General features: G+C 40.8%; 1 protein-coding gene and 1 non-coding gene across 2 annotated transcripts; one reads left to right on the plus strand and one right to left on the minus strand.

Annotated features, from left to right (window-relative positions):
* Positions 1-9,822: 9,822 nt before the first annotated feature.
* On the plus strand, positions 9,823-19,519 carry stard7 (StAR-related lipid transfer (START) domain containing 7). Its single transcript, XM_042059728.1, has 8 exons — positions 9,823-11,358; positions 11,530-11,693; positions 12,181-12,230; positions 13,320-13,430; positions 14,099-14,181; positions 14,504-14,603; positions 15,106-15,190; positions 15,905-19,519. Exons 1-8 carry the CDS (start codon positions 10,898-10,900, stop codon positions 16,072-16,074), a joined length of 1,224 nt encoding a protein of 407 aa, XP_041915662.1. The 5' UTR covers positions 9,823-10,897; the 3' UTR covers positions 16,075-19,519.
* trnav-cac lies at positions 12,821-12,893 on the minus strand. Its single transcript has one exon. It is a non-coding gene; the product is annotated as a tRNA-Val (tRNA).
* Positions 19,520-24,542: the final 5,023 nt, after the last annotated feature.

The raw sequence follows: 24,542 nt of genomic DNA on the forward strand, positions 1-24,542 counted from the left end.
AGTGCTCTTCGTTCTTGTGATAGTTTTTGGTCTTTTAAGCACTTCTTATACATTATGGTTTGTATGCAGTAGTACTGTTTTATTTTCATTATAGGCTGTTGATTAATTTGACATTGTTTATTATTGATATTCTCCTTAATGTAGTCTTACCATGTTATTGTTATTATATTATTGATTGAATGGGCATTATTATTTATTATTGCTTTCCCCCCCCTCATTTTCATTGTTTATTTCATTAGGCTATTGATTGATCCCTGTTTTAAGTATTATATTGTTTTGTATTTGTTAAGGGTAACCATAACCATCATCATCATAATGTGGTATTTTCTTATGCACTTTAAACAAAGAATAAAAATGTTTCTTTAAACGTAGTACCACTTTAAACACATCACACACTGAACAGCAAAGTAGCTTCCTGATTATGTGTAAAATGTTTACAGAGTATACTGATGTAGTAGGTCCATGTTCTCATATTTTTACAACTGACATGAAGGCTGCAATATTACATTTTTGATTTATAATGGAGCACCCTCTCTGGTGAAAGACTAGCAAGCCTGTGGTAGAGGCATACGACTACAGACATATTGAGAGAGCCTATCAATGAGTTGTCACAGTTTTCAATTTAGACGTATTATTTTGAAATGATGTACGTCTACGGGAGGATTTACACATCATTGGCAAGACCTGATCAAATCATACGAATGCAAAATGCTTCTCCAGCAGTGCAATCGCAGGTAACAATGATACCTTAACGCATTTTCAGATACCGCTGTTCTGAGCATACTAAACAAATTAGCCATTTGTAACTTTGAATCCCTCTTTACGTTAAGCTATGGTCCAATAATGTGTTTACTAAAACACAAGTAACGTTATTTGTCGGGCTGATTCATAAATGGGCATACCGAGGTTGTCGACCTAGCAGGCTAGGTGGCGTTTATTGCCATTCAATGCGGCAATCACTGGTTACGTTAAACCATTTGAAACAAGTAGGACTGTAAATGATGGTGACTATGGCTAACGTCACTTCGGATCAATATAGCAGAGCCCTTTTACTTTACCTATCAACTAGCTAATGCTAGCATGATTTAGCATGCTATGAGCTAATATACTTGCCATTTCCGAAAGAACAGCACATATCTTTTTTCACAAAGAATCTGTCACAACTAACAACGATGTCTCTTACAAACAACTACACCATGTATGACTATCAATATGTATTTAGTCAGACTGTGATAAGATATAGCCTAAAGATAATAACAGCAACACTTATTTAGGTTAGATTATGTGTCGAAATCAGGTGTCGTTAAAATAAGTGAGCGATGACGTGGTAGTGTCTGCAGCCTAGACGGTAAAACATATGGACAAAGCGTTGTGTCTGCAGCCAGCCAGCTGTCAATCATAGGTGTAAACACGCCCTTTTTAGATTTGTTAATATAACATAAAAAAAAATAATTTCAGCGAGAAAAGAAAAATTGTGTGTATTGAAGCATCTTGAAAACTATTTTTTCGAATAAAAAGTTGTTGATACAAAAATAGTTTTAGGTGAGAAAAGTGACACGGAAAGATGGCTACTTGGCCATTGAAATACATGGGGATGGGCGGAGTTACACATTGTACTGCAGCCAGCCACCAGGGGGCTCTGGACTAACGCTCGCATCACTCTTAACAGACGGCACACTGTCCAGTTCTATATATACAGCTATGATATACAGTCTATGGTAACATTAGAAGTAGAAGCTAAGTTAATGCTAGCTTGCATGGAGCCACTTTAAATAGTGAACAGTTAACTTACTTGCACCTGATATTTCATTCAAACTAAACGACATTCACAATGACATCTCACACAGATGTATTGTTGGATATGATATTAACTACCATTCCGGATATTCAACATAAAGGTTAAGTTAGCTATTGAAAAAGTTAACATTAACTCAGTCAACGTTAGCAATTCTTAGCTCGCTAACGTTAGCTCATTGCTAGCTAGTATTAACATGACTAACGGTTTTGGTTAACATTACATTATGAAACCAATATATTTATAATAAATTCACATTTTCAATTGGCATACAGAAGTACTGTAATTCTTACCTTGGATATGATGATGGCAGAGTTTGTACAGCTCACACAAGCAGAAAAGTGATGGTTGATGTCACTGGATGGTTGGAGTTGAAAGTTAGTCGGGAAGATGAACCAAAGATTGTTAAGGCGGAGCAAGATACTTCGTCGTAGTTCATGTCTATAGAGTGGTGAAGTCCCGCCCCTTCCGTTTGCCTCCATAGGACCTATCTTTCAAAAAAATTTGAACGCCAGTCTATGGCGAAAAATAAATGATTTTCTGGTCCCGGTTGACTTGTGCCTTGAATTACCCATATGATGTTTGTCAATTTTAAAGACAATTTTTCATGTAAAGACATTTGCAGTTTGTTTCGTAACTATTGAATTACAACATTGTGAAAGATCGTAATTCCAACGACTACAAACCCATCAGTCGCACTAGTGACGTTAGCTCATTCACAGCCACACTAGATTGTACAAGCATACCAGCAACAGGTCTTAATTGGGCTTTCCTTGCCGAAGAAAATACCATGAGTCAGAGGATTAAACACATCAGGTAAGTTGTATTCATCCATAGACTGTACATTACATACTGTTAAGTGACAAGATGCAACCGTTAAGTAGCATAACAGCTCTTATCGTTTCATTACGTTGGTGACATACATCGTTCGAGACGAGAGATGTAGTCCACTGAGTGGATTCGCACAAAACCAACATAACTTTCTATCAAACAACAGTACTTTCTTGACGTATCTTTTAAATTCACACACATCATATGTGAAATTTGTGGCACAATTCAAACTGGACCAAAAAAGAATTGTTATCTCTCCATTAACTCCCGTTCATTATTTTTTGAAAGATAGGTCCCATGGACCGGAAGTAAAAGGGGCGGGACTTCACCACTCTATGGGCACGAAATGGGGATCGAATCCTGTCTGCATAAAGAGGCGTGTCGATGACGTATTGACGAGCGTAAGTTGTAACAGGCGCACACCTGATATAAGGTTGATTTTCTCCAGACTGGATTGCTCAAAAATGCTAAAAATGTACCTGAAATGTTCAGAAGGGTTTGAGGATCATGAAAATGTGCCCGAAATTCACATTCCTAACTCTATAGAACCAAGACCTTAGCATATGTGGTGAAATTCTGAGCTATGCCCATAGACTTCAATGGAGCAGTCGCTGCCTCTGCTCTGCATGACCCCCCCTCGACAGTGGGTAGAATACTATTTTTTACAGTCTATGGTAGAATACCATGTATCTGTTGGAGATTGAGTTCCAAACCACCAACCCTGTGGCTGGGTTGTGGAAAAAAACCCAGCATGGGCTAAAATAACCCAATAAATGGTCAAACTGCCACAACCCAGTAATTGGGTGCAGAAATAACCCAGCATTTTTTAGAGTGTAAGAAAGAAGTCGAGTAAGAAAGTGAGATGTGTAGGCTTAGATTTTGATGCAGTAGGCCTACAGACTAAACCACATGTTCCTTTCTCTGCTTGTACCCTTATAGGCCTAATAAAATATAGCCCTCACTTAGCAAAGATAATGGCAAACTATTCTGGAAACGTCTCGTTTCATAACTTGATTGCATTTTTGTCCGCTTTTCATCACATTATTATGGGGCAGTTCCAGCGTTATGGATGTGACAATTGGACTCATATTGGTAAACAAAATGCCTTAGAGTGGGGGCAAAATTAGTATCAGTGAATTAATTTGCATAACTTTTAATGCAACCTCTGTCCTCTGAATACTGAGAAATCCTCAAATTTCATATAATCAATTTCATCCTAAGAATAGCCTACAAGGCATTTTATCTGCGTTATGGATGTGACATGAAATGGACACACTTTTGTGAGAGATTACAGGTTTTCTACAAACTCTGTGAATTTTGAAGGAAACTGCCAAAACTATGATATATGTACCATGAAGGAGACTTGAATGAACACAAAAAGTGTGTTTTTGAAACTATGCGTCATTTTCGTAATGCATTATGTAGGAAAAACTGGCATTATGTGACGGTTTCACGTTATGGATGTGACGTGTCTGAACCAATCCTCAACAAACTACATAAAACATTTAATTAAGTAGTGAATTTTGATATGACACAATTGAAATAGTAATCATGAAAAACTAGCGATGAAATTATTGCTTCCTCGGTGCCCACTATGATCCACTGGAAGAATCAGGAAAACAAGTCATTTAAAATATAAAAAAGAAATTATTTTTTTTCTTTTACCGTCATCAATTTTGGTCAGTGATTCCCGGGTTACTGAAACACCAGGGAACATGAAACTTGGTGGCCACTCCCCTAAATAACTAGCCCTATACCTGAACCGTTGCACCCAAGATGACAAAATATTTATGGTATGTTAGTCTCAAGAGCCCGCATGAACCTAACCCATACCCACTCATTTGTGATTTGCACACATAAAGTACATGCACGCGCACGTGCACACATGCACACATGTGCACACACACACACGCACGCACAGTCGCACACATACAGACAGGCAAGCACACACACACATAAACACATACAGACAGGCACACACACACACACACACACACAAACACAGGCACGCATATGCATTTGGGCATGCAAACACACACACACACACACACACACACACACACACACAAACACAGGCACGCATACGCACATGCACACACACTCTTATAAACAAAAGCAAACTCACATATGCACACACTCATTTACATGCACATGAGTTGCAGGAGTAGGAGATGGAGACAAATTGACAAGCGTGATTTATTTTTGCGAAGAGAATATGCAGGACTGAGAGGCGGTCATATATTGTACTGCTAGTCAAGCCAGTCAGCCATTTCACCAGCTAACACGATAATCCAGTTACTGTACAACATTAGTATGACAGTTACAGGAAGATAATCGCTCAGATTTTTGTTTTTAGGCCACTTGAAAATAGGCTATGGCTAGGCTAATCACTGGAGGTATTTTAATATTACTGTATGTTTGTTTTGCTAATGGTTAGGCAAGGCCTCCCTGTGGTTTTGATCAACCTAATAATCTTTGAAATGTCAGTTGTAAACACTAAGTTGAAATGCGTTGAAACTGACATGCCACCAGAACAGACGTTTTATCGGCTTTGAGGCATAATAAAGTCCCCAGTCTTGTAAATTCACATTATGTAACATCCATAATGTCACATCCATAACGCACCATTAAAGGTTTTAAAAGTAAGAAAGGGGCATAATTTGGTCATCACACTTTACATTGATATAAATCAGCTTTGCACAGACACTATGGACATTGTCGCATCAACACTGTATGTGTAGCATAAACTTTTCCTATAAAACGTTATGGATGTGACATGGCCATGGAACTTGCTGACTTAAAAACAAAAGCCTTCGAAATGTATGGAGTTGTGCTCTTAAAGGCAAGCTGAGCATAGACATTACTCTACCATTCCCTTGTCAATCTGGAATTTGTCAAATGACACAATTTGTTTGAACATTGGGTCCATTTATCCACTTTTGAAATATGTATAATATTACCATGTGAAAAATGTTGTTTCTGTATGGTTGCACACCATATTTATGATGTAAAAAGAGTGTCATTCTCCATTAAATTCAATCAGATCAGTTACAAACAATAAAATATAGACCTAAATGAAGATTTTAACAACAGTTCTATTTGCGTATGCACAACTTTTTTTTTCCATGGTAAGGATGACCTTTGCATGGAATTGCCCTATGACCATTAAATGTAGGCTATGCTATTTTGCATGATAAAATCTGATTCATCACAGGTAAACACAATAAAGAATGGGAACGTAAATTGGATTATGTATTCTAAGTTGTAATTCCTCTGTATGTCCTGTTGGTGACCTCATTGAGAAGTAGTGTTAAGACGCTCTTAGCCGGTAATGAGAACTCTGGAGCACTCGTAGATCTACGAGTGTTTTACGACGCTCTTAAGCTACGATGGTTTCGGGAAACAGTCGGCAAATCTTAGTTCGTAAGAGGGACTATACGACGCTCTTAGGCAGGGCTCGAATTATCTTTTTGTCTTTAAGGGGGTCTCTCTATCTCATAAAAAGTTGGCACACCGCGCATAGCCTAACAAGGCGATACAATGAAATAGCCTAGGCGCAAGTGGCGCTTTTGCGCAGTATATGCGCACGGTAGGCCTAGGCTTTACCTTGACACACGCACACAACAGACATAGATTTTTCATAGAAATTGATTACTTTTAATGCATTTTTAACATATTATTGATTGTAATAGTCCATATCTCATTTCAATTTCACAATACAAAGAAATAGACTAAACGAAGTCTGTGCCATTCTCAATTTCACAACGTAACTCATTTAAACCAGACCACCGTCTCAGATAGGCTATCCTCACTGTCAAACACAATAATGCATGTAGTGTAACTTATACACAGGGGAAAAAGCACTAACTGGCAGAAATGAATAAAGCCAGCCAAACTATGTTGTAGTATTAGGCTAATGTGTTAGGCTAATGTGGAAAATTAACAGACGAACAATTTTGGAGTTTGCACTGAGATATTGTCGGGTAACCATTGAATATTCCGACATCAGAGATTGCTAACAGGTGTTTCAAAATATCTGGAAACTTTCCGGAACTCTGAATGGCAGAGGATAGCTACAGATCATCAGACAACACAATCATTGTAGGCTGCATTATAGGCCATAATTTATGGCTTTGTCAATCAACATAGAAGAGGTGAAGCACAAGTTCAACAGCAAACAGGACTTTTCAGCACGTATCAAACCAAGGGCGCGGGAAGGGGGGTGCTGAGGGTGCTGCAGCACCCCCTGCTGGCAGGAGATAGATTTTTAAAAATTGTTATATAGCCTATATTTCTAAATAATTAGGCTACTAATTCGCTGTCTGTCATTATTTATATTTGTGTATGTGAAATGATGAGTCAAATAGCAAAAAAGGGTTATGGATTGGTTGGAATATAGGCTACTAAAAATTAACAGTTATAGAGATCAACGTGAACTTGAGTCAGTTACTGTAAGAACCGTGGTTTCAGCTATGTGATAGCCAGAGAATGTCTAATCTGTAAACGGGCTCTGGTGATAGCGATCAAGTGTGTAGGCCTACGATTGATATAGGCCTACATATTCTATGCGATTTACACGTTCAAAAAAGCATGGATAAGCTGAAAGAAACTTTAATTGTGTTGTACAGTTTTGCAAAATTAATAAATTATATAGTGAAATAATTTCACTAGTCGCAGATAGAAATTATTAGGACACATTCTTGCTGTGGAGACGACACACTATTCAGGAATTATTTGCGAGATCATTGCAACGTCTTTAATGGTAAGAGATCGCACAGGGATGGATAATGAGCGGTTGTTTAAGATTAAATTACAGATATTCAGATACAGATATTCAGATACGAGAGACCCCCTCAGGTTTTTGACTTTGTTGCTTTCATGGGAGCCAGTCCTCACTCTATGGGAGCTCGGCTCCCTCTGGCCCCCTGCTCTTAGGCTTAAGATGCTTTCGGGGAACTAGGCCCAGGTCTATAGCAAAAGGCGCATGAAGCACAGCTGAAGACGCAAGGTCTTAGGCTACTTAGGACAGGTGTGGAATGTATTTTTCATACTTGTAACTTTTATACTTTTTAAACTATTAATTAAAAACTATTAAACATTTCCCCATAGACTTAACATTGGCGATTATGGCATCACAATAGGGCACTTAGAATCCTATGCCAAGTGTTCCGGCCACCTCCAGCAACTGTCTGTCTCAGGCTTTAAGCATACAATCTGGCTCTCTTAAGACTACAGATCCTGTTCAACTGTTTCCTTTGCCCACAACTGTTTCAAAATAAAAGTCTCCACTACAATAATTCCCTATTAAATAATTTAACCATTTAAACTATCCAACTATTTAACTGTTCAACTATTCCAACTGTCAGTTATCATCAACTATGCCTCTAGCCTACTATATTAAACCACCACCTACCTAGCAACCAATTTAGCAACCATTGAAATTAAGCATCTATGTCAGTTTCCATAGCAACCAAGATGATTATACTAGCAAACCACTGTAGTAACTCCTTTATTTCTGATAGTAGCTACCATGGACACCCTAGCAACAGCCTAGCAACCACATTCACAGTTAAAACCTTGCAACCAACATTAACTTAGCAACCAGCATAGCAACCACCATAACTACTCTAGCAACAGTCAGTTGTCATCAACTTTGACTCCTGCCAACTGTTTCCTCTGCCCACAACTTTCAAAATAAAAGTGATCACTACAATAATTCTATATTAAATAACCTAACCATTTTCACTATCCAACTATTTAACTGTTCAGCCATTCCAACTGTCAGTCGTCATCAACTACAACTTCCGCCAACTGCTTCCTCTGTCCTCAACTTCAACTTCAAAATAAGTCCTCAATACAATAATTCGCTATTTAAAATATATAAAATATATAAATATATAAAATAATTCAACTATTTAAACTACTCAACTATTTAACTGTCAGTTGTCATCAACTATGACTCCCCGCCAGCTTTTTTCTCTATCTGACCTCCATCTTTTTGCTTAGATTATATTTTAGACAATATTCAACAATATTTCATTCATTTTTGCATTTTCATGCACTCGTAATTCCCTGGAATTACATTCTCTAGTTATAACTGTTTTGTCGTTGACTATGACACCACAGTGAAGTTAGTTTCACTTTGCCTATGAGTTCAAATAATAGACAAGTGCAGATGCGTGTCCTCTTCTAGTCACAAACAGGTTTTAGTTAAGCATGGTTTATAGGAATACCTGTTCCAAACGGTCTTGTGTGCAAGCAGATTCCTTCAAATGCGCCGGTTTGAACCAATGCGCTGTTTGAAGTCGCGCTGCTTGCTGTTAAAGGGAATGACAAATTGAACACTGAATCCCTAGGCGTTGATGGGCTATCTTCTGCCCTTCACATTGCCTTTGCGGAACAACTAACCCTTTCCTCCACGTTGTGTACACGGAAAGCATTGAATAGCAAACCCTCCCGCCTACTTCCCAAGGTTTATTAACCCTAATTTCAAAGAAAGATCCACTAGCTATTGATAATTAGAGGCCAATCTGTCTTCTCAATAACGATTACAAAATTTTAGCTCAGATCTTTGACAAAAGAATAAAGTAGTCCTGGATCATATAATTGATGAAACCCAATCTGGTTTCTTAAGACATAAACACATTTCTAACAATATCAGGCTTGTACTGGACAAAGACTAGTGATCTTTGCAACGACGAGGCCTAGCCCATTTTGTTTCTAGATTTTTGTAAGGCATTTGACACAGTCGAGCACAAGTTTTTCAGGCCTTAGAGAAGTTTGGCTTTAGTCCTTACTTTTGTGCTTCTATTAAAACCATGCAAACTGCTCTATTAAATAATATACAGGGACAGGTTTGACATAAATCGTGGTGTCAGGGTTGTCCTATCTCCCCCTTCCTGTTCCTGATCTGTGCAGCTACTCTCTGATTCAATTAAGAGTAGCCCCTTACGGGGGATTTCAATTGCTGGAGAGGAAATCATCATTAGTCAGCTGGCGGATGATATCCTGTTCTTAAAGGATGCCACACAGGTTTCAATAGCTAGGCCTACCAACCGTCTCTGACCATCCATCATAGGCCATAATGTAATAATAATAATAATAATAATAATAATAATAACAATAACAACAATAACAATATTAATAATAATAATAATAATAATAATAATAATAAATACAGTCGTGATCTAACAATAACCTAGTTAGTTTCATAATTTACCATTATGAGCACAATCATTATTTCTTTAACTCTCTCCTCACAATCATCAATGCATGCAGCAGGCCCTGGCCCTTTGATACATTCTCTTGCGCTGATACACTTCAGCGTTTAAACAGGCGGAGCTGTAGACACCTTTTCACCTTTTAGATAATGGGGTCCTGTGAACTTGCTGGCGCGTGAGATATTGACTGACAAATACCACGTCCAATCGGAATAATATGATTTTAGATGAGAACCAATGAGGGTCATTTTGTGCGCTGCTTGTTTGGTTGTAGGCTACTGTAGCTGATGAAAAGCATGCACTGAGGGATCGTCTCTAAAAGGGGCTTGTAAGAACCTTGACATGGGGGAAAGGATCATTTAAGCAACTGTCATATCTGCTTGTAAGAAAATTACTTTTCGGATCCAAAAAATATAGTGTTCTGATCACTTCTGTACTGGTTAACGTTAGCGAGCGAAGTATCTGTCGTACTTACGAATTAGCAACGTTAGCACTAGCCAGTGAAATGTCAATGTTACGTGTTTCAAATTGTTTCACTGATATGCACTAATAACGTAATATATTTTAGAATGCTGTCTTGTCAGCGGTTTAACAACACGGTGAAATGCTAGGTATGTAGTTAATATAACATAATGATCCTTTGCAGTTATTGACTCGAGCTAGTTAGTTAAGATAACGTAAAGTTAGCTGTTGATCTGACCTAACCTTGCGTCACTGTTTTAATCTTCAAAGCTACAAAGTGACATTGGGAATTTGATACCCATTGTCACTGAAAATTTAAAGCAGATTTAAATCATATGTACTGCCACTGATTGTTAAGCCAGCTAGTTAATCTTACCGGAAAGTTATTAACCTCGTGACTGAGATGCATGTGGTGTTTCTTCATTAATAGCCAACTATTTTATACCAGTGATAGTGAGAAAGATAATCACACGTAGAGGGGTTGGTGGTCAGACAGTTTGACGGCAAGTTGGTCAAAATCAGGTAGTCATAAGCAGATTTGTGATACGTTACGCAATTGGTGGCACCTTGCACATATTAGTGGTCAAACATGTTTCCGTCCATGCAACGTCGCCCAATCTGCGAAATTGGTGCCCGCGCGGTCCGGCTACAGAATTTGACCAGACATATACGTGAGGGTCCAGTCAATGGCAAGAACAATGCCAAACCCGGAACTGCAGCATGGCTTGGTCAACGTGTGGGCCTGGTGCTCGCATGGCTCCAAAGAGCTGCAGAGGGTACAGCTGAGGCGAGCTCTAGGAAGAAAAAAGAAGGCATGATGTCAATTTTTGCCAATCACTGTAGTTTTGTCACGGGCCAGAGGCTTCGGCGCGCCTTTCAGATTGGAGACTTGTACTCCAACCTGTACTCTGAGCGCACCAGGTGGACGCTTGTGGGCAGCATATGGCGCCGCTTGCAGAGCAAAAGTGCTCCAACTAGGAAATTGCTCGCTGCTCTGGCGGGCGTCTTCATGTGGGAAGAGGAGAAGATTCGAGATGATGAGCTTCGGAGGTAAGACCTGCCATAGGTGTTTGAGGACCTACATCTTAGGCTAATAGTTAATACTGGGGTCTGTTATCTGATCATGCACTTCAGCCACCTGTGGTTTATGGTTCAAATAGTTTCTTTTGCATGGGCAAATTGCTAAATCTAGTGTGTGTTAATATTTGCTCACCTGCACAGGTGTGCTTGGGAGCTCCAGGCGCTGGAAGCTGCCAAGAGCCAGCCTTCCACTCCAGACAAATTTGCTGGGCAGATGGAGGCTGGCTGGGAGGTTGTCATTGAGAAGAAGACCTTCAGAGTGTGGAGGAGACCCATTGAGGGCAGCCACCTGTTTGAGTACAGAGGTCAGAAAAATGGGCATATTCTATTCCATATTTCTATTTGGTTACAGTGTCAGGGCATGAACAGCGATTTGCAGTTAATAAAGTGAATGTTGACTGCAGAATGGGGTGGTTGACAGCACAATCACAAGTCTGCACAGTATGTTGACATCAGATATTTGCTGTATGGTTATTATGTTGGGGACCTGCTGCACCTTCCATCCTTGCTTTACTGCATTTGGAGCCACCATTGCTATTCAGGGGTGCGTTTCCCAAAACCATAGTTGCTAACCAACTAAGTAGCTAACAGGTTAGCAACTATGGTTTTGGGAAACGCACCCCATGACGGTTAACTTCTCATTGGAGCAGGATTGAGAGGCCTTATTTTCTTTTGTCAGTTGGAATGCTTTGGCCTTTTTGCCTGCTCTTTCTGTTTGCATTGCAATATTTGGCCTTCTTTTGATCTGCTTGCTCTCTCTCTCTCGCTCACCCCCCCCCCCCCCCCCCACAGTATTTGGCACCTACAATGATATCACCCCTAGGCAGTTCTTCAATGTCCAGGTAAGTAGAACGGCATGGAAAACAGACAACATCTTAACCTGTTGTTTTTGTTAACACAGTTAGCAAAGAATAGCTTTGAATGTAGTGATTGATTGTACTCCCACCCAGGGCCGTGGCTAGGGTTGTATTCCATATTATGCACTATGTGCAGCCTTAATACCCCCACACATATTTAAATCAACCAAACTGCAAATATTAAGACAAAAAGATATCCTACCCACTTATTTACAAAATGTGCACTTTTGGGTAGTGTAGGCTAGCCTAACATGCAGTGTATCCTTATGGAGCCAATGTAGAACCTTTACAGTATAAGTATATATACTCTTGATCCCGTGAGGGAAATTTGGTCTCTGCATTTATCCCAATCCGTGAATTAGTGAAACACACTTAGCACACAGTAAACGGACAGTGAAGCACACACTAATCCCGGCGCAGTGCCTGCAACAACAGCGGCGCTCGGGGAGCAGTGAGGGGTTAGGTGCCTTGCTCAAGGGCACTTCAGCCGTGCCTACTGGTCGGGGTTCGAACCGGCAACCCTCCAGTTACAAGTCCGAAGCGCTAACCAGTAGGCCACGGCTGCCCTAAGTATTTGTTTCAACCCAGTTACGAACTGGGGACCTTTCGCGTGTGAGGCGAACGTGATGACCACTACACTATGGAAACATCCTAATACACTATGGAAACATCCTGAACATAAATAGGAACAGAAAGCCCTTCTTAATGACGTCAGCCGACCGATGACATCTCTTATCAAATACCGCACAAACACAAAAGTTTACAACAATCAGACAGCTTTCTAATGTAGGCTATCCTTATGCTGAGAGTCAGGGAAAGTCCGCTCTCTTTGGCTATCATGTGTGCGCGAAGTATGTTTCAATCAAGACATTATGCAAGCTATTTTTATTATTCTAATATTGAATGATTTTACAAATGAAGCCATGAAGAAATGTACTGTACACACAAGTGCGTACAGGATTACGGCTGCCGGCGGCAATACTCCCACCTGCGTGTCTACCGTGATGGAGGTGTGTTAAATTTAGCCCGTGACCTTCTCTCTCTCTCCCGCCATCTATCTCACCTTTGTTCTAGTTGGACACAGAGTACAGGAAGAACTGGGATGCATTGGTTATCAAACTGGAGGTGGTGGACAGGGACGCCAACACAGGCTCCGAGGTGGTGCATTGGGCAACACACTTTCCGGTGAGTTCCTGCTATGGAACACGGTTTCATTTACCAGACACGTGTAGGCATGACCTAAATCTGCATGGAATGACATGTCTACCATGTCTAGTATTTTTAGTAAGCATATGTTGTACATGTGATATTTTTCATTTCTGCAATCTGTCATGTTTGTTCTGGTATTCTATCAGTCAATTATTTCCTGGTGTTTTTTTAAATACCAGAAGAGGACATGTTGTTGTCATATAACTGGTATATCTGGTGCTCATTTCTGTAGTTTTTGTAATTCTCTTGCATTGTTGCACATGTCTATCTCTTTGTAAGGCTAATAGAATAATCTAGGGACTTACTTGACCAGTGTAGTCTAGACTAGACTAACAAGGCTTCCTCTCTGTTAATCCCCGCGAGTTATCCTGTGTGGCTGAGTGGATAAACTCTTAACTGTGAAATGAGTGACTTTTAAAACACTGAAATACTGATTTAAAACTGAATAGAAATCAATCGTTGGTATTTTTGTAATAGCCAGTAGCAAATTTTGAAATCACTACACTGCTTAGTGTGGGGTTATTGGTTTTCATGCAGCAGAAGTTTGTCCTCACATAATCATGTGTGTCTGTGTGCGGCCTAGAAGGGTGGTAACATTGGCTTGCCTGTAGAGTTCTGACACTGACACTTGTCTCTCCCTATAGTACCCTATGTATTCGAGGGACTATGTGTACGTTCGCCGCTACGACGTGGATGTGGAGAATAACCTGATGGTCCTAGTCTCAAGGTAATAAAGCCAGATTGAGTACAATACTCAAAAAAGGTGTTGTCCTCACAGCATTTGTTAGGTACTGTCTGGAAGACAGTAAAGTAATTATCACTTTTTATAACCCGCATTTACATTTATGCATTTAGTTGATGCTTTTATTCAAAGCGACTTACAAATGAGGATTGTAGATACAGACAAAAGAAGATTGTAGCTACAGACTACAGTGTAATAGGAGACCTTAGAGTAACTATAAATTCTGCTTTTACATTAAAAACGCAAGATAGCCAGAGGGTGGCGTTCATTTCAAACGTGTTTCTTCCACCCTTTGCCCCCTATCCAGAGCTGTGGAGCATCCCAGCCTCCCCGAGACCCAAGACTTTGTCCGCGTGCATGCCTACCAATCCCGCATGGTGATCCGGCCCCATCGCTCCTTCGATGAGGTAGGACTCCCACACATTTAATTTAATGAGCATTTTTCATCCAGAGCAACTTGCAAACGCTTACTGTTTCAAGTTACAGTACAGTCAACTGTGTGTGTGTGTGTGTGTTCACTTTGGCTCAAATCCATGACCTTCACAATGTTTGCTCCATCTTCTTCCAGTTGACCTGCCGAGACGTTTTTGATTTGACATATGATTACCGAAATTAAGTTAATATTTAACATCAAGTACAAGACTGCGGGTAACAGATTATTCATAAGAGACTGTATTTAACTTTATTATGGGCCCTGATTTAAATGCTGGGCAAAGTCTAAAAGTCTAAAGCTTGCTATATATAAGCTAAACTATGCTAAATCTATTTGTAAATTTAATACAAATCTTATTCTAAACACAAGCAGTGGTGGGTCTGCTAAAAGCTGTCTCACGCTATATGATGATGATGATGTTAGTTAGGGCCCTATGTGTTCACTGTCTTCACTGTCTCCCTTGTTTTTCTCTGCAGAATGGCTTTGATTATCTGCTCACCTACAGTGACGACCCCCAGACAGTGTTTCCCCGATACTGTGTGAGCTGGATGGTCTCCAGCGGTGAGTTCTCCTCTTTGCTTTGGTCATATTTTCTCATAACAGCAGCGACCATGAACTCAGTCTGGAGATGTGGCTATAGTAATAGATCCCTTAAAAACATATGAGGTTTGAGGTTTCTTTTTCAACTAGTTCAGCAGTTCCCAAACTTTTTCCCAAACTTTTTGACTCCGCTCGCGTACCCCCACCATCCGACACATAAAAATGTAACACATTTTATTGACGCATTCCAGACATCATGTTTAATTAGCTGCCCCACATGATGGCAAATAACAAAATCAAAACGTGCAACTGGTCTATGAGCTCACACACTAGATTATGAACTAGATTATTAGAACATTATGAAACACAAAGAACAAAGAGAACATAGGCTTAAGTTTTTTTTTTTTTTTTTTTTTTTTTAAACATTTTTAACACCTTTCTGACATTGCCCTTTTCATCTCGCGTACCCCCTAGTGGAAGCTTGCGTACCAACGGTGGTACACGTACCACAGTTTGGACATCCCTGAACTAGTTCAAACATTATATAACTTCTTTATTGTGAGCATTTACAGTGTGGTTAGTATTGCATTCATATTTAACAGGTTTTTATGTTAAGAGTATACTACAATGGTAGTTGCTTTGTTTGGTAAACAAATAGTAAGTTCATATGTCAGTGGCGGTTACTACTCGTTTGTGGTACAACAAGATGAAAACGGCATTTGCTAACCCCAACAGGCATGCCCGACTTCTTGGAGAAGCTCCACACTGCTGCCCTGCAGGCCAAGAATCTTGAAGTGGGCATATACGATTACGCTGGCGTCATCAAGCCGCCCGCACCCAACCAAGAGCGAGTGGGCGGAGACAACACACACAACCTCGGAGGCCAAGGTCAGATCTATGCCTGAAGTGGCCACAGAAGGGGACAGACTTTTGGGGGAAACCTTAGCACCATCCCCTTCACCGCCTTTGACATCAAACACTTAAAAGGTTACTGAAAGGAGTCAACAAGCATTCTTCTCAGCCCCCCATGGAAAAAAATCTTCTTCCCATAAAAGACAAGATTATATCTGCATGTGTTTTTGTGGTTGTTTGCTTTTTCTTTTTTTTTTTTCTTGTCGCTATTTGAGGCCTGGTGAAGCCAACTGAAGGGAAGATTTATTACTTCCATGTTTGTCCAGAGATTTGCCACTGGATCTATCACTCAGTGGCAGGAATATGATCCTCTGGAAGGGAGGGATTGATCTCCTTAAATCTCTGGCTTTCTCCACAAGCGAGAGCCAGATGTTCTTCCCTTGACTGTCAGTCTTGCCATGGCCAAAGCTGAGACTCCCTGTCCCCCCATCCCCCGCCGCTGACTTCTCTGTGTGTGCATGCGTGTGTGTGCACCCGTCTGTCCGTCCAGAAACTTTGTCTTTAAATGAAATCTCCTTTGAGCACGAAACGGTTATCCTGCAATGCCCTCAGTGTCAGATCACTCCATCTCAAAAAACCTCAGTCAAGATTTTCAACGCTTTTCCTCTTCGAGAGATTCCGGGGGGGAAAAACAAAAAAAATATACATACATACCAACACTGAGCACTGCTCTTGCCTCAAACAGAATGCAAGGGCTATGTCTGGCTGCCTCTTGCAAACCTTCATCTCACACTTATCTTTGCCTGAGACTGTGAATGTCTGTGTTATTTCTTTGTTTGTTTGTTTTTTTATTTTTTTGCTTAAAAAGCTTTGGAAAAAAAATATATAAATAAGAAAACACGACTGCCACTTCGAGCCAAACAGCCTTCAGAAAGATAACCAATCCTCCACATCCTAACAAGGGAGGGTGTGTCTTATGGCAACCACTAGCAGTATCATCAATTGGAGAAGTCACTGGTGGTTTCAGGGGCTTTTTGCGCGAAGCCTGCAGCCCAGCGTTGTGCTCTCTCGTCTCTGAAACCGGGAATCTGTTTGCGTGTGTCCTTTCAGTGCAGGCAGCAAATTATACCATCCAGTCCTTTTGACATCCAGTACTTGTCCACACAGGTTCTTCCAGACCTCTTTTATGGAACACTGCACTGGTCTCCTACTAAGAACAGGACTTGTGCCAAGATAGCACTGCCTCTTGTGTTTTCTTGCCTATTTACTACAAACACCACATATGCTAAGCTGCTGCATTTCCACCAAAGCATGACTTTCACAAAGGGATGGCGACAGGTGCACAGCTCTTACTCCTGTATATCTGGACTTGCCTGGAAAATGGGAGTGGTAATTGGGTATGTTTTCAGTCTAATGGTGTGTAATTGATGAAAAACCGATGTGCTCTAAAATTTGTTGGGAGATTAACAGTCTGGTTATCTTGATTAGCATTCTGATGATCCTTCCTGAAAAGGTACCATAAATATTTGAGAAGGGGTGTGTGTGTGTGTGTGTGCATGTGTTGTGTTGTGTTTTTTTGGAGGTGGTTGTTAAGATGGTGAATTTCAATTAATGTGTTCATAGTATTGATACTTCTGGTCTGTCGGAATGAAATGTTCAGAGTTCAGACAAAAACATGACTTGCTAGCCCTCACCTGTTTGGACTTATAATGCAAAATGTCTCTAAATGGTTGCCAGGTTGAAGTTGTTACAAACAAATGTTAAAGCTAATTGACCCCCACACTGGTGACTTCACACAGAAGGATTGAACTCACGGGCATGGATTATAAAATAGAATATAATCCTTTATTTTTGATCTGGAAAGCTGTGGTAGAATTGAGTTAAACTGTCTCTCTCATATACAGTAGCGCAAGTCATCAAGGCTTTGAGTAGAGCGGAGGTCTACAGACATGAACAGTCTACCTTGTTTTCTGGTGTCTTTCTCTTCGTGCACTTCACCTATGTTGATAGAAGGTTTTAGAATTTCACATTATTTTCATGTGCCGTCTGCTTTGTGTTGGAAGATCTTTCCCCATGTTGTTCTTGAAACTTTTGACTTGTGTGCCACTCTGTTTTTCATGTTATACCAAAATAGCAAAAATAGGTGATATTGTGTCATATTTGTGTTAAGCAAATGCACTATGGTAATACTGTTTGCCTGTAGGGGAAAAAGCTTTTTTGTACTTCATGGAGTAAGTTAAAGCCTGTACAACCTCACTGAATTCAATAATTAATTCATTGTTTTGTGTGTGTGTTGCTGATACATCAGGTCTGAATAACCAGCAATGTGTACTGTATGTGTGCAAATGTCTGCTGTTAAGACTTCTCTTTTTTTCACAGTATTTACTCCTATTGAAAATGTAGTTCAGAAAAATGAAGCATTTTGCCAAAAGTTTTTTTTTTTGGTCATATACTCAGATATTTGTTGTCTTTGACTTAGGATCTATTGTTTTGGTTTTGTTTTGATGATTTTTGAGTTAATGATTTGGAGAATATTGTTCATGGCATTTTTTTCCCTTTCCCATGTTAAATAAATCCATCAACACACGGAGACAAAAACAGTACACTGTCTTTAGTTTCTGAAAGATAAACCTCGTAGGTTACTAGTGTTGCTTTGTTGACGGAGAAAGTTTGTTACTCCTAACCCAAGTTAAGATCTGCTTAAAGTAAATGACCGGCATTTGAAAATGGCAACAAACAGTTGATATTTTTTTTTTTTTATTATTTATTTTTTTTCTGTCTCGTCCATTTTCAAATGGTGTTCATCTTGGGGTGTGATGGTGTGGTGTTGACTGAATTACGTCAGTATTATATAACATCACTTTCACCAGTAAGGGTTTAGAGCCTATGTAGTCTTTGCTGTTGATAACTGCATTTCTCACTTGTGTTTCAATCTAATGTGAGTTGTCCTAATGCTGAACACTTGGCCTCAAGAAGTCTAATGCTGCCTGCCTGAGTGGAGTTGGTCTCTATACTGATATAAGAAGATGAAATGAAAATGTAAAGATGAATATATGTTGAAAAGATGTTGAGTGCGTGCCACATGTCAGATCACACTGAGGAGAGTTTGATCTAGTTCTTCATTTGTTGATCAAACACTTCTGGCGTGGCTTGAGTGCTTGGTTAAAAAAATCATACCTGATACCTGAAGAATGTAATGGCTTCAAGACTTCAAGATGTTCTTTTTATGAAAAATGTATTTACTCACCTACTACTACTTCACAAGGTAGCTTGTTCAATTAGCAACACTGTATGCAGGTACACGAATGTTCTCAGTGTGTGCAAAGTCCCTCTGTGAAAATATGTGTGATTTGATTATGAAATCTGTCTAACTGGTTATCTGAGATTGTGAGGGAGTGGATGGTACAGCCAGTAACAGATTGTTGCTATATGCGTTTTAGCGTCAATGTTGAAAGGAGAGTTCTAATAAAATACAATAAATCTTTTAAGTAAAATGCCTCCATTGATTTATCTTTTTCCTGGTGTGAGCCGAACTGCTTTTGCAAAAATAATACATCATGACACGGGCAAATGTTGAGTGGACTCGCATGCCGTTCTCTACACCCTCCTCTCTCTGCTGATTGGACAGCAACCAAGGTTAAACCTGTCACTCTCATCTGTCGCTGCCCTTTGCGCAATCTCGCAGCATCGCCTTCTCTATCAAAGCGTATAAGCTATAAGAAGAACTGTTGGGGGACAGGTTGCTGATAGCTGTTGACAATGAAACAGATCTACCCCTGACCTGGTGCGACTCAGGGCCAGAAAAGTTTCAGGGTGAATTGGATTGCCCATGGTGCATTCTGTCCCTGAAGACCATAGAGCTCCAGGCTGCCTGTTGTCAGTGGAGTGATGAATGGAGCAGTTCAGAGAGGCAAGCAGCCACTGGAACACCAGCCAAGGGGCCAAAATATGGGCTCACCAGTTGGCAGTCAACTCTAGTCACACCACTAAAATGGTATTTAACTGATTTTTTTTAAAAAACACCCTCTGATTTAACTAAAATGAATCTACACAGTGAGTAATTAAAAAAAGAGGATCTATAAGTGAGCTGTTCTGATTCAAGAATTTTTTTCAAGAAAGTTCAGTCAGAAATGATTATGCAGTGATTTGGATTTAATGGAAAAATCCATGGTAGTAGGCTGGGTGAACCCAGCCTGATCTGCCGGCGATTTCTTTTTTGCCCTGCAGCAATGTTGAATCTTAAAAGATTGAGCTTGGTCTGGTAAAAAAGCCAGACTATGGTGGTTGCAGAATTGGAAGTTGATGTGTGTAGTATGTAGTCAGTGATGTCAAATCCTGGTCAAAGAGCCCTTGGCGATGAGGAGTGACCACACCATGCTGCTGCGATGCAGTGCCCAAGTTGCTTGAGAGCGCAGGTTTGGTTGGTTGCCAAAGAAATGTTGTCACATCAAATAAATGATTTCATTGGCGGACAACAGAACTACTATGCCACTACATATAATGTGAGCCTTTATTCATGCATTACCAATGGAGATGTTCTGCAAATAAGGACACATCTGTTCCACTACTCAAGTATGTCACACTATGGCAAAGGCTTGATCTGGCACAGTTGCACAAAGCTGTCGGCTATCAAATTTTCAGACGACAGTTTTTTTTTCTCTCTTAAAGTGTGTTTTACAGTGTTTCGATCTAAGAATATGCTAATTCTTCACCAGCTATTGAACATTTAGACTTCAATGCAACTGTGTATCTCAGTATTGTCAATGCATCAGTGTCTCATTGGGCTCATGTCTGCCCTCTTTTGGTGATAGAGTGCTAGTACAGGCTCCTATGGAGATGAATGGCCCATAAGAGCCTGTCAGACTGGGAGAAGGACTCGGCCACTCTGTCTCCCCTTGAAGGTTTTTACTGCAACCTGTTAATGTCTTACATTGTAGAGTGTCCCGTTGATTCATTACAAATCAATGGAGCCATATTAAGCAATATGGCTCCATTGAAATTGTATCCTTTCTTCTCTTATTATTCATTAAGTCAAGTCAGCAATGTTCGTTATTCAGTCAGACACTCTTTTTAAAGTCTTTTTTTTATTTTTGTGCTTTTTGTCTCTCAGTCTTTATTGAAAATTGGATACAAAAGGGAAAAACCAACACTTTTATGCAGACATACACATCATGGTTTTGAAGCCTATATCTATTGTGTTTCGTCTAGGGGTCAGATACAATTACATTTGCACCAAGAAGACAAATCAGTGTGGAAATCCAATCCTACTCCCAGTATTGTCTTTGTTCTGCATTACTTCTCCTTTTGTTTTTGTTTTTTCACTTGTTTTACACCTTAAATCTCAGTTGCAATACTATACACAGTCTCAAATATGGGAATATGGCAACTATGCCTCAATGTTTTTCTTAACACAGATACACCAACTGAGATTGAAACATGACTAGTGAACAGAATGTTCTCTCAGAAAGAGTTAGGGGAAAAAACGTGCCTTTCAAAGAATTAGAGTCCAAAAACATACACAAATAGAGAGAGACCGCATTGTGCAAAGGTGAAGAAGAGGCTCACAAGCCTCCAAAGTGCTTGGCTCAACCATGGACAGGAGACGAACTGCATGGTTAGATCAAGCACAATGGAGTCCCGGGCAGACAGAGACACTCAGCTTCTGCATTTGGTTCTTTAAGGAGCCCACAATCTGTAGTGCAGGAGGAAAGGAGTAAGAGAGAGAGAGAGAAAGAGAGAGAGAATGAGAAAGAGAGGGCGAATAAAAGAAGGAAGCCAACAGATTAAAAGAGAGAGTGAAGGAATGAGAAAAAAAGAGATAGAAAAGAATCAGGCTGCGTAGGCGAGGATGAGAAGTCGCTATACCACCAGCAAAAGAGTAGATAAATCTGATGAACATGTGAGATGAGGTTGTAGGAGTCATCTAGTGGTGAGAGGATGGATGTAGTTGGATCACCTGTTGTCTTTTTGAAAATGTATCTCTAAAGCAGTGACAATGACCTTGGGTGTGGTGCTCTATTCGCCCAAGTCGTGCCATCAGAATCTGAACACGTAGCTCTTTCCTCAAAACGGAGATGTCCTAGCCATGAAGCATGGAAGGTGATGCCGAAGATGATTTTCGAGTTTGAGATCCACAGGTGAGAAGATGTTCTGGTAGATCTTCTGGCTGATGGAGCTGGGGTGGCGTTGACTCACACAATGAAAGTGAGGAGCCAGGGTGTGGAAGTGATACAGTGCGACTAAGGACATCTGCGAAATTAAAAAAAAGGAGAGCGAGAGAGATTAGTCATAGGTCATACTCTCACTGCGGAAGATGCTGGGCACCGCCCTTTTTGCGCATAAACTGCGTCAAACCACACCGCCCCCTACCCCCCCCCCCCCCCCCAAAGAAATGTTGCACCTCCTTTCCATTAGTAAATTAAAAACTAAAACTGAGATTCTTCGTTTCAATTTTGACCAAAAAACTAAATTTGGTAAAAAAAACTAAAAAAACGAAATGGTAATAAAATGAATGAATGGTTTGATAATCAAATGACTTGAAATGAACAATATTTGAAATTAATTGGACTTACTTTTCTCCAGAAATCAATGAGAATCGGGTTTAGGAGAGAGATGGTTGTCACGATAAAGACCCTCAAAATGTCAATAGCTGCTAAATAGAGTTGACTCTTATGTGCTCCACTAATGGACAAGAAGTAGTCTCCTCTCTCAAGGGCAAAGATAGATAAGGAAAATAAAACCGTCTCCTCCAGCAAACCAACCATTGGCCATTTCCACAGACAGGAACTCATCTTGGGCCAAACATACAATGACCTCTATGATTAAATGCTCAAGTGAACAACTGGGAGATGGAGCTTTTACCCTCAGAAATAAAGGTAGAGATTGCAAGCCATCATGTGTTACTGGTAATCTCGTTATCCATTTTACTCTGTTTGCTCTTCTCCCCAAAGGGACTCTTAGTAGGAAACGGGAAACCCGGGGTTCCACATCAGCTCCATGGCTTTTGTCAACTGCTGCACTTAGTTTAATGAAACCTGCCCATTCAGAGCATGAATGACGGCCAGCGTTATGGCATTGAATGGGAAATTATGGATGGGAAAGGGACGATGGAACGAAATTGGGATGTGGTTTCCCATGGACATGGAAATATGGGGGAAATGGAATTGAGGGGATGATGGTGACCTTTGGTGAGGACTTTTGGAGACTGACTGACAAAGATGAGAACAATGAAATGAGGAAATTGTGGTGATTTTACTTTTCTTGGCCTTACCTTTTTGTGCTGTCTGTTTGGTGTTCACTTTTGACTGGACTGTCTTTCTGTTTCTGCCTTCACCCTTTCCCAATATGAGTCGCACTGTTTAACGCAAAGTAGGTTTTACCCACCAAGAGAGGACAATTTAAGTGTGACCGTTCTCTCCTGAAAAAAAGTAAAATTTCACTTTTCAAAATACATTAACATAACACGTTAAAGTCAGTCATTGATTTCATCCACGAAAGAAAGCACTCCCACCCCAAAAAGCCGACCATGACGGTCTTCGAAGTCAAAGACATGGAACCAAATCTTAACCTTGACGTACCTTGCTCAAGAATTCTAAGGAGGACCAGTTGCTCTCATTCGTGTTGTCCTCTGGATGGACCTCTTCGCATCTCCACTCTCTGTTTTCGGCCCAAGTTTTCTTAGCGTTGGGCTGGAGAACAGCCTTCGTTCTGTCAGTCAGTCAGTTGTGGTAGCTGCAGCGGAGAGACTTGCGCTTAAAGCTGGGCGTCCCGACTGGACCCGTGAGTCCGACTGGATAGCAGACCATCCCGAACTCCTCTCCTTCCAACCAGCGCCCACCCCCCGCCCCTCCCTCAAACCGAGGGGGGGCCCCATCCTCATGTCCTGGGATAGGTGGACCGCTGAGGGGACTATGGATCGGGTGGGGTGGGGTACTTGTCATTGGGAGAGGTACCAAACAGGGAGGGGGCAAAGGGGTGGGGGTGGGGGGGGTTGGGGGGCATGTGATGGTAGAGGGCCGTCCAGTTCCGCATTTCATGAATATTAATATTGAGTTTTCCTTCTAACTTGGGTAAGAGGATGGGAGGAGTAGGCCGGGGGGTGGGGTGGGGTTGGGTGGAGCTGGTGTGTGTAGGGGGGAGCACGCTTTAATTTTGTTAGAGGGGGAAGTGCTTTATTCACTTAATGGCTTTTATTAGTGCCCGGACTTCAACTCTTTCATTAGCTAAAGTGCTGCTATAATTTACAGGAGAAAGTGCAGCAGAAGGCTGAGAGTGGTAGGGGGAGGGTTGGTGTCAGGGTGCAACTGGATGGAGTAGGGGGTGGTGGTTGAGTGTGTGTGTGTGTGTGTGTGTGTTGGGGAAAGGGGGGGGGGTATCATGTCGTTTGCCATCATGTTGGCCAGGAGAAAGCTCAGCAATCTCTTCTTGTAAAAAGGAGGGAAGAAGTCTACCTCTGCCAGCATGAACCCGTTGACACCGTATGGGTTCCGTTTGCTGACATCTCAAACAGAGAGCATCAGGT

Source organism: Alosa sapidissima, chromosome 13 (assembly GCF_018492685.1).
Source record: "Alosa sapidissima isolate fAloSap1 chromosome 13, fAloSap1.pri, whole genome shotgun sequence".
In the NCBI taxonomy this organism is placed as follows: Eukaryota; Metazoa; Chordata; class Actinopteri; order Clupeiformes; family Clupeidae; genus Alosa; species Alosa sapidissima.

What these genes read in the sequence shown, in the direction of transcription:
- stard7 (XM_042059728.1), top strand. Translation starts at nt 10,898, where the DNA reads ATGTTTCCGTCCATGCAACGTCGCCCAATCTGCGAAATTGGTGCCCGC. An exon ending in CTGATGGTCCTAGTCTCAAG is followed by an intron (nt 14,182 to 14,503) that starts GTAATAAAGCCA and finishes CCCCCTATCCAG; the next exon opens with AGCTGTGGAGCATCCCAGCC. An exon ending in CCCATCGCTCCTTCGATGAG is followed by an intron (nt 14,604 to 15,105) that starts GTAGGACTCCCA and finishes TTTTCTCTGCAG; the next exon opens with AATGGCTTTGATTATCTGCT.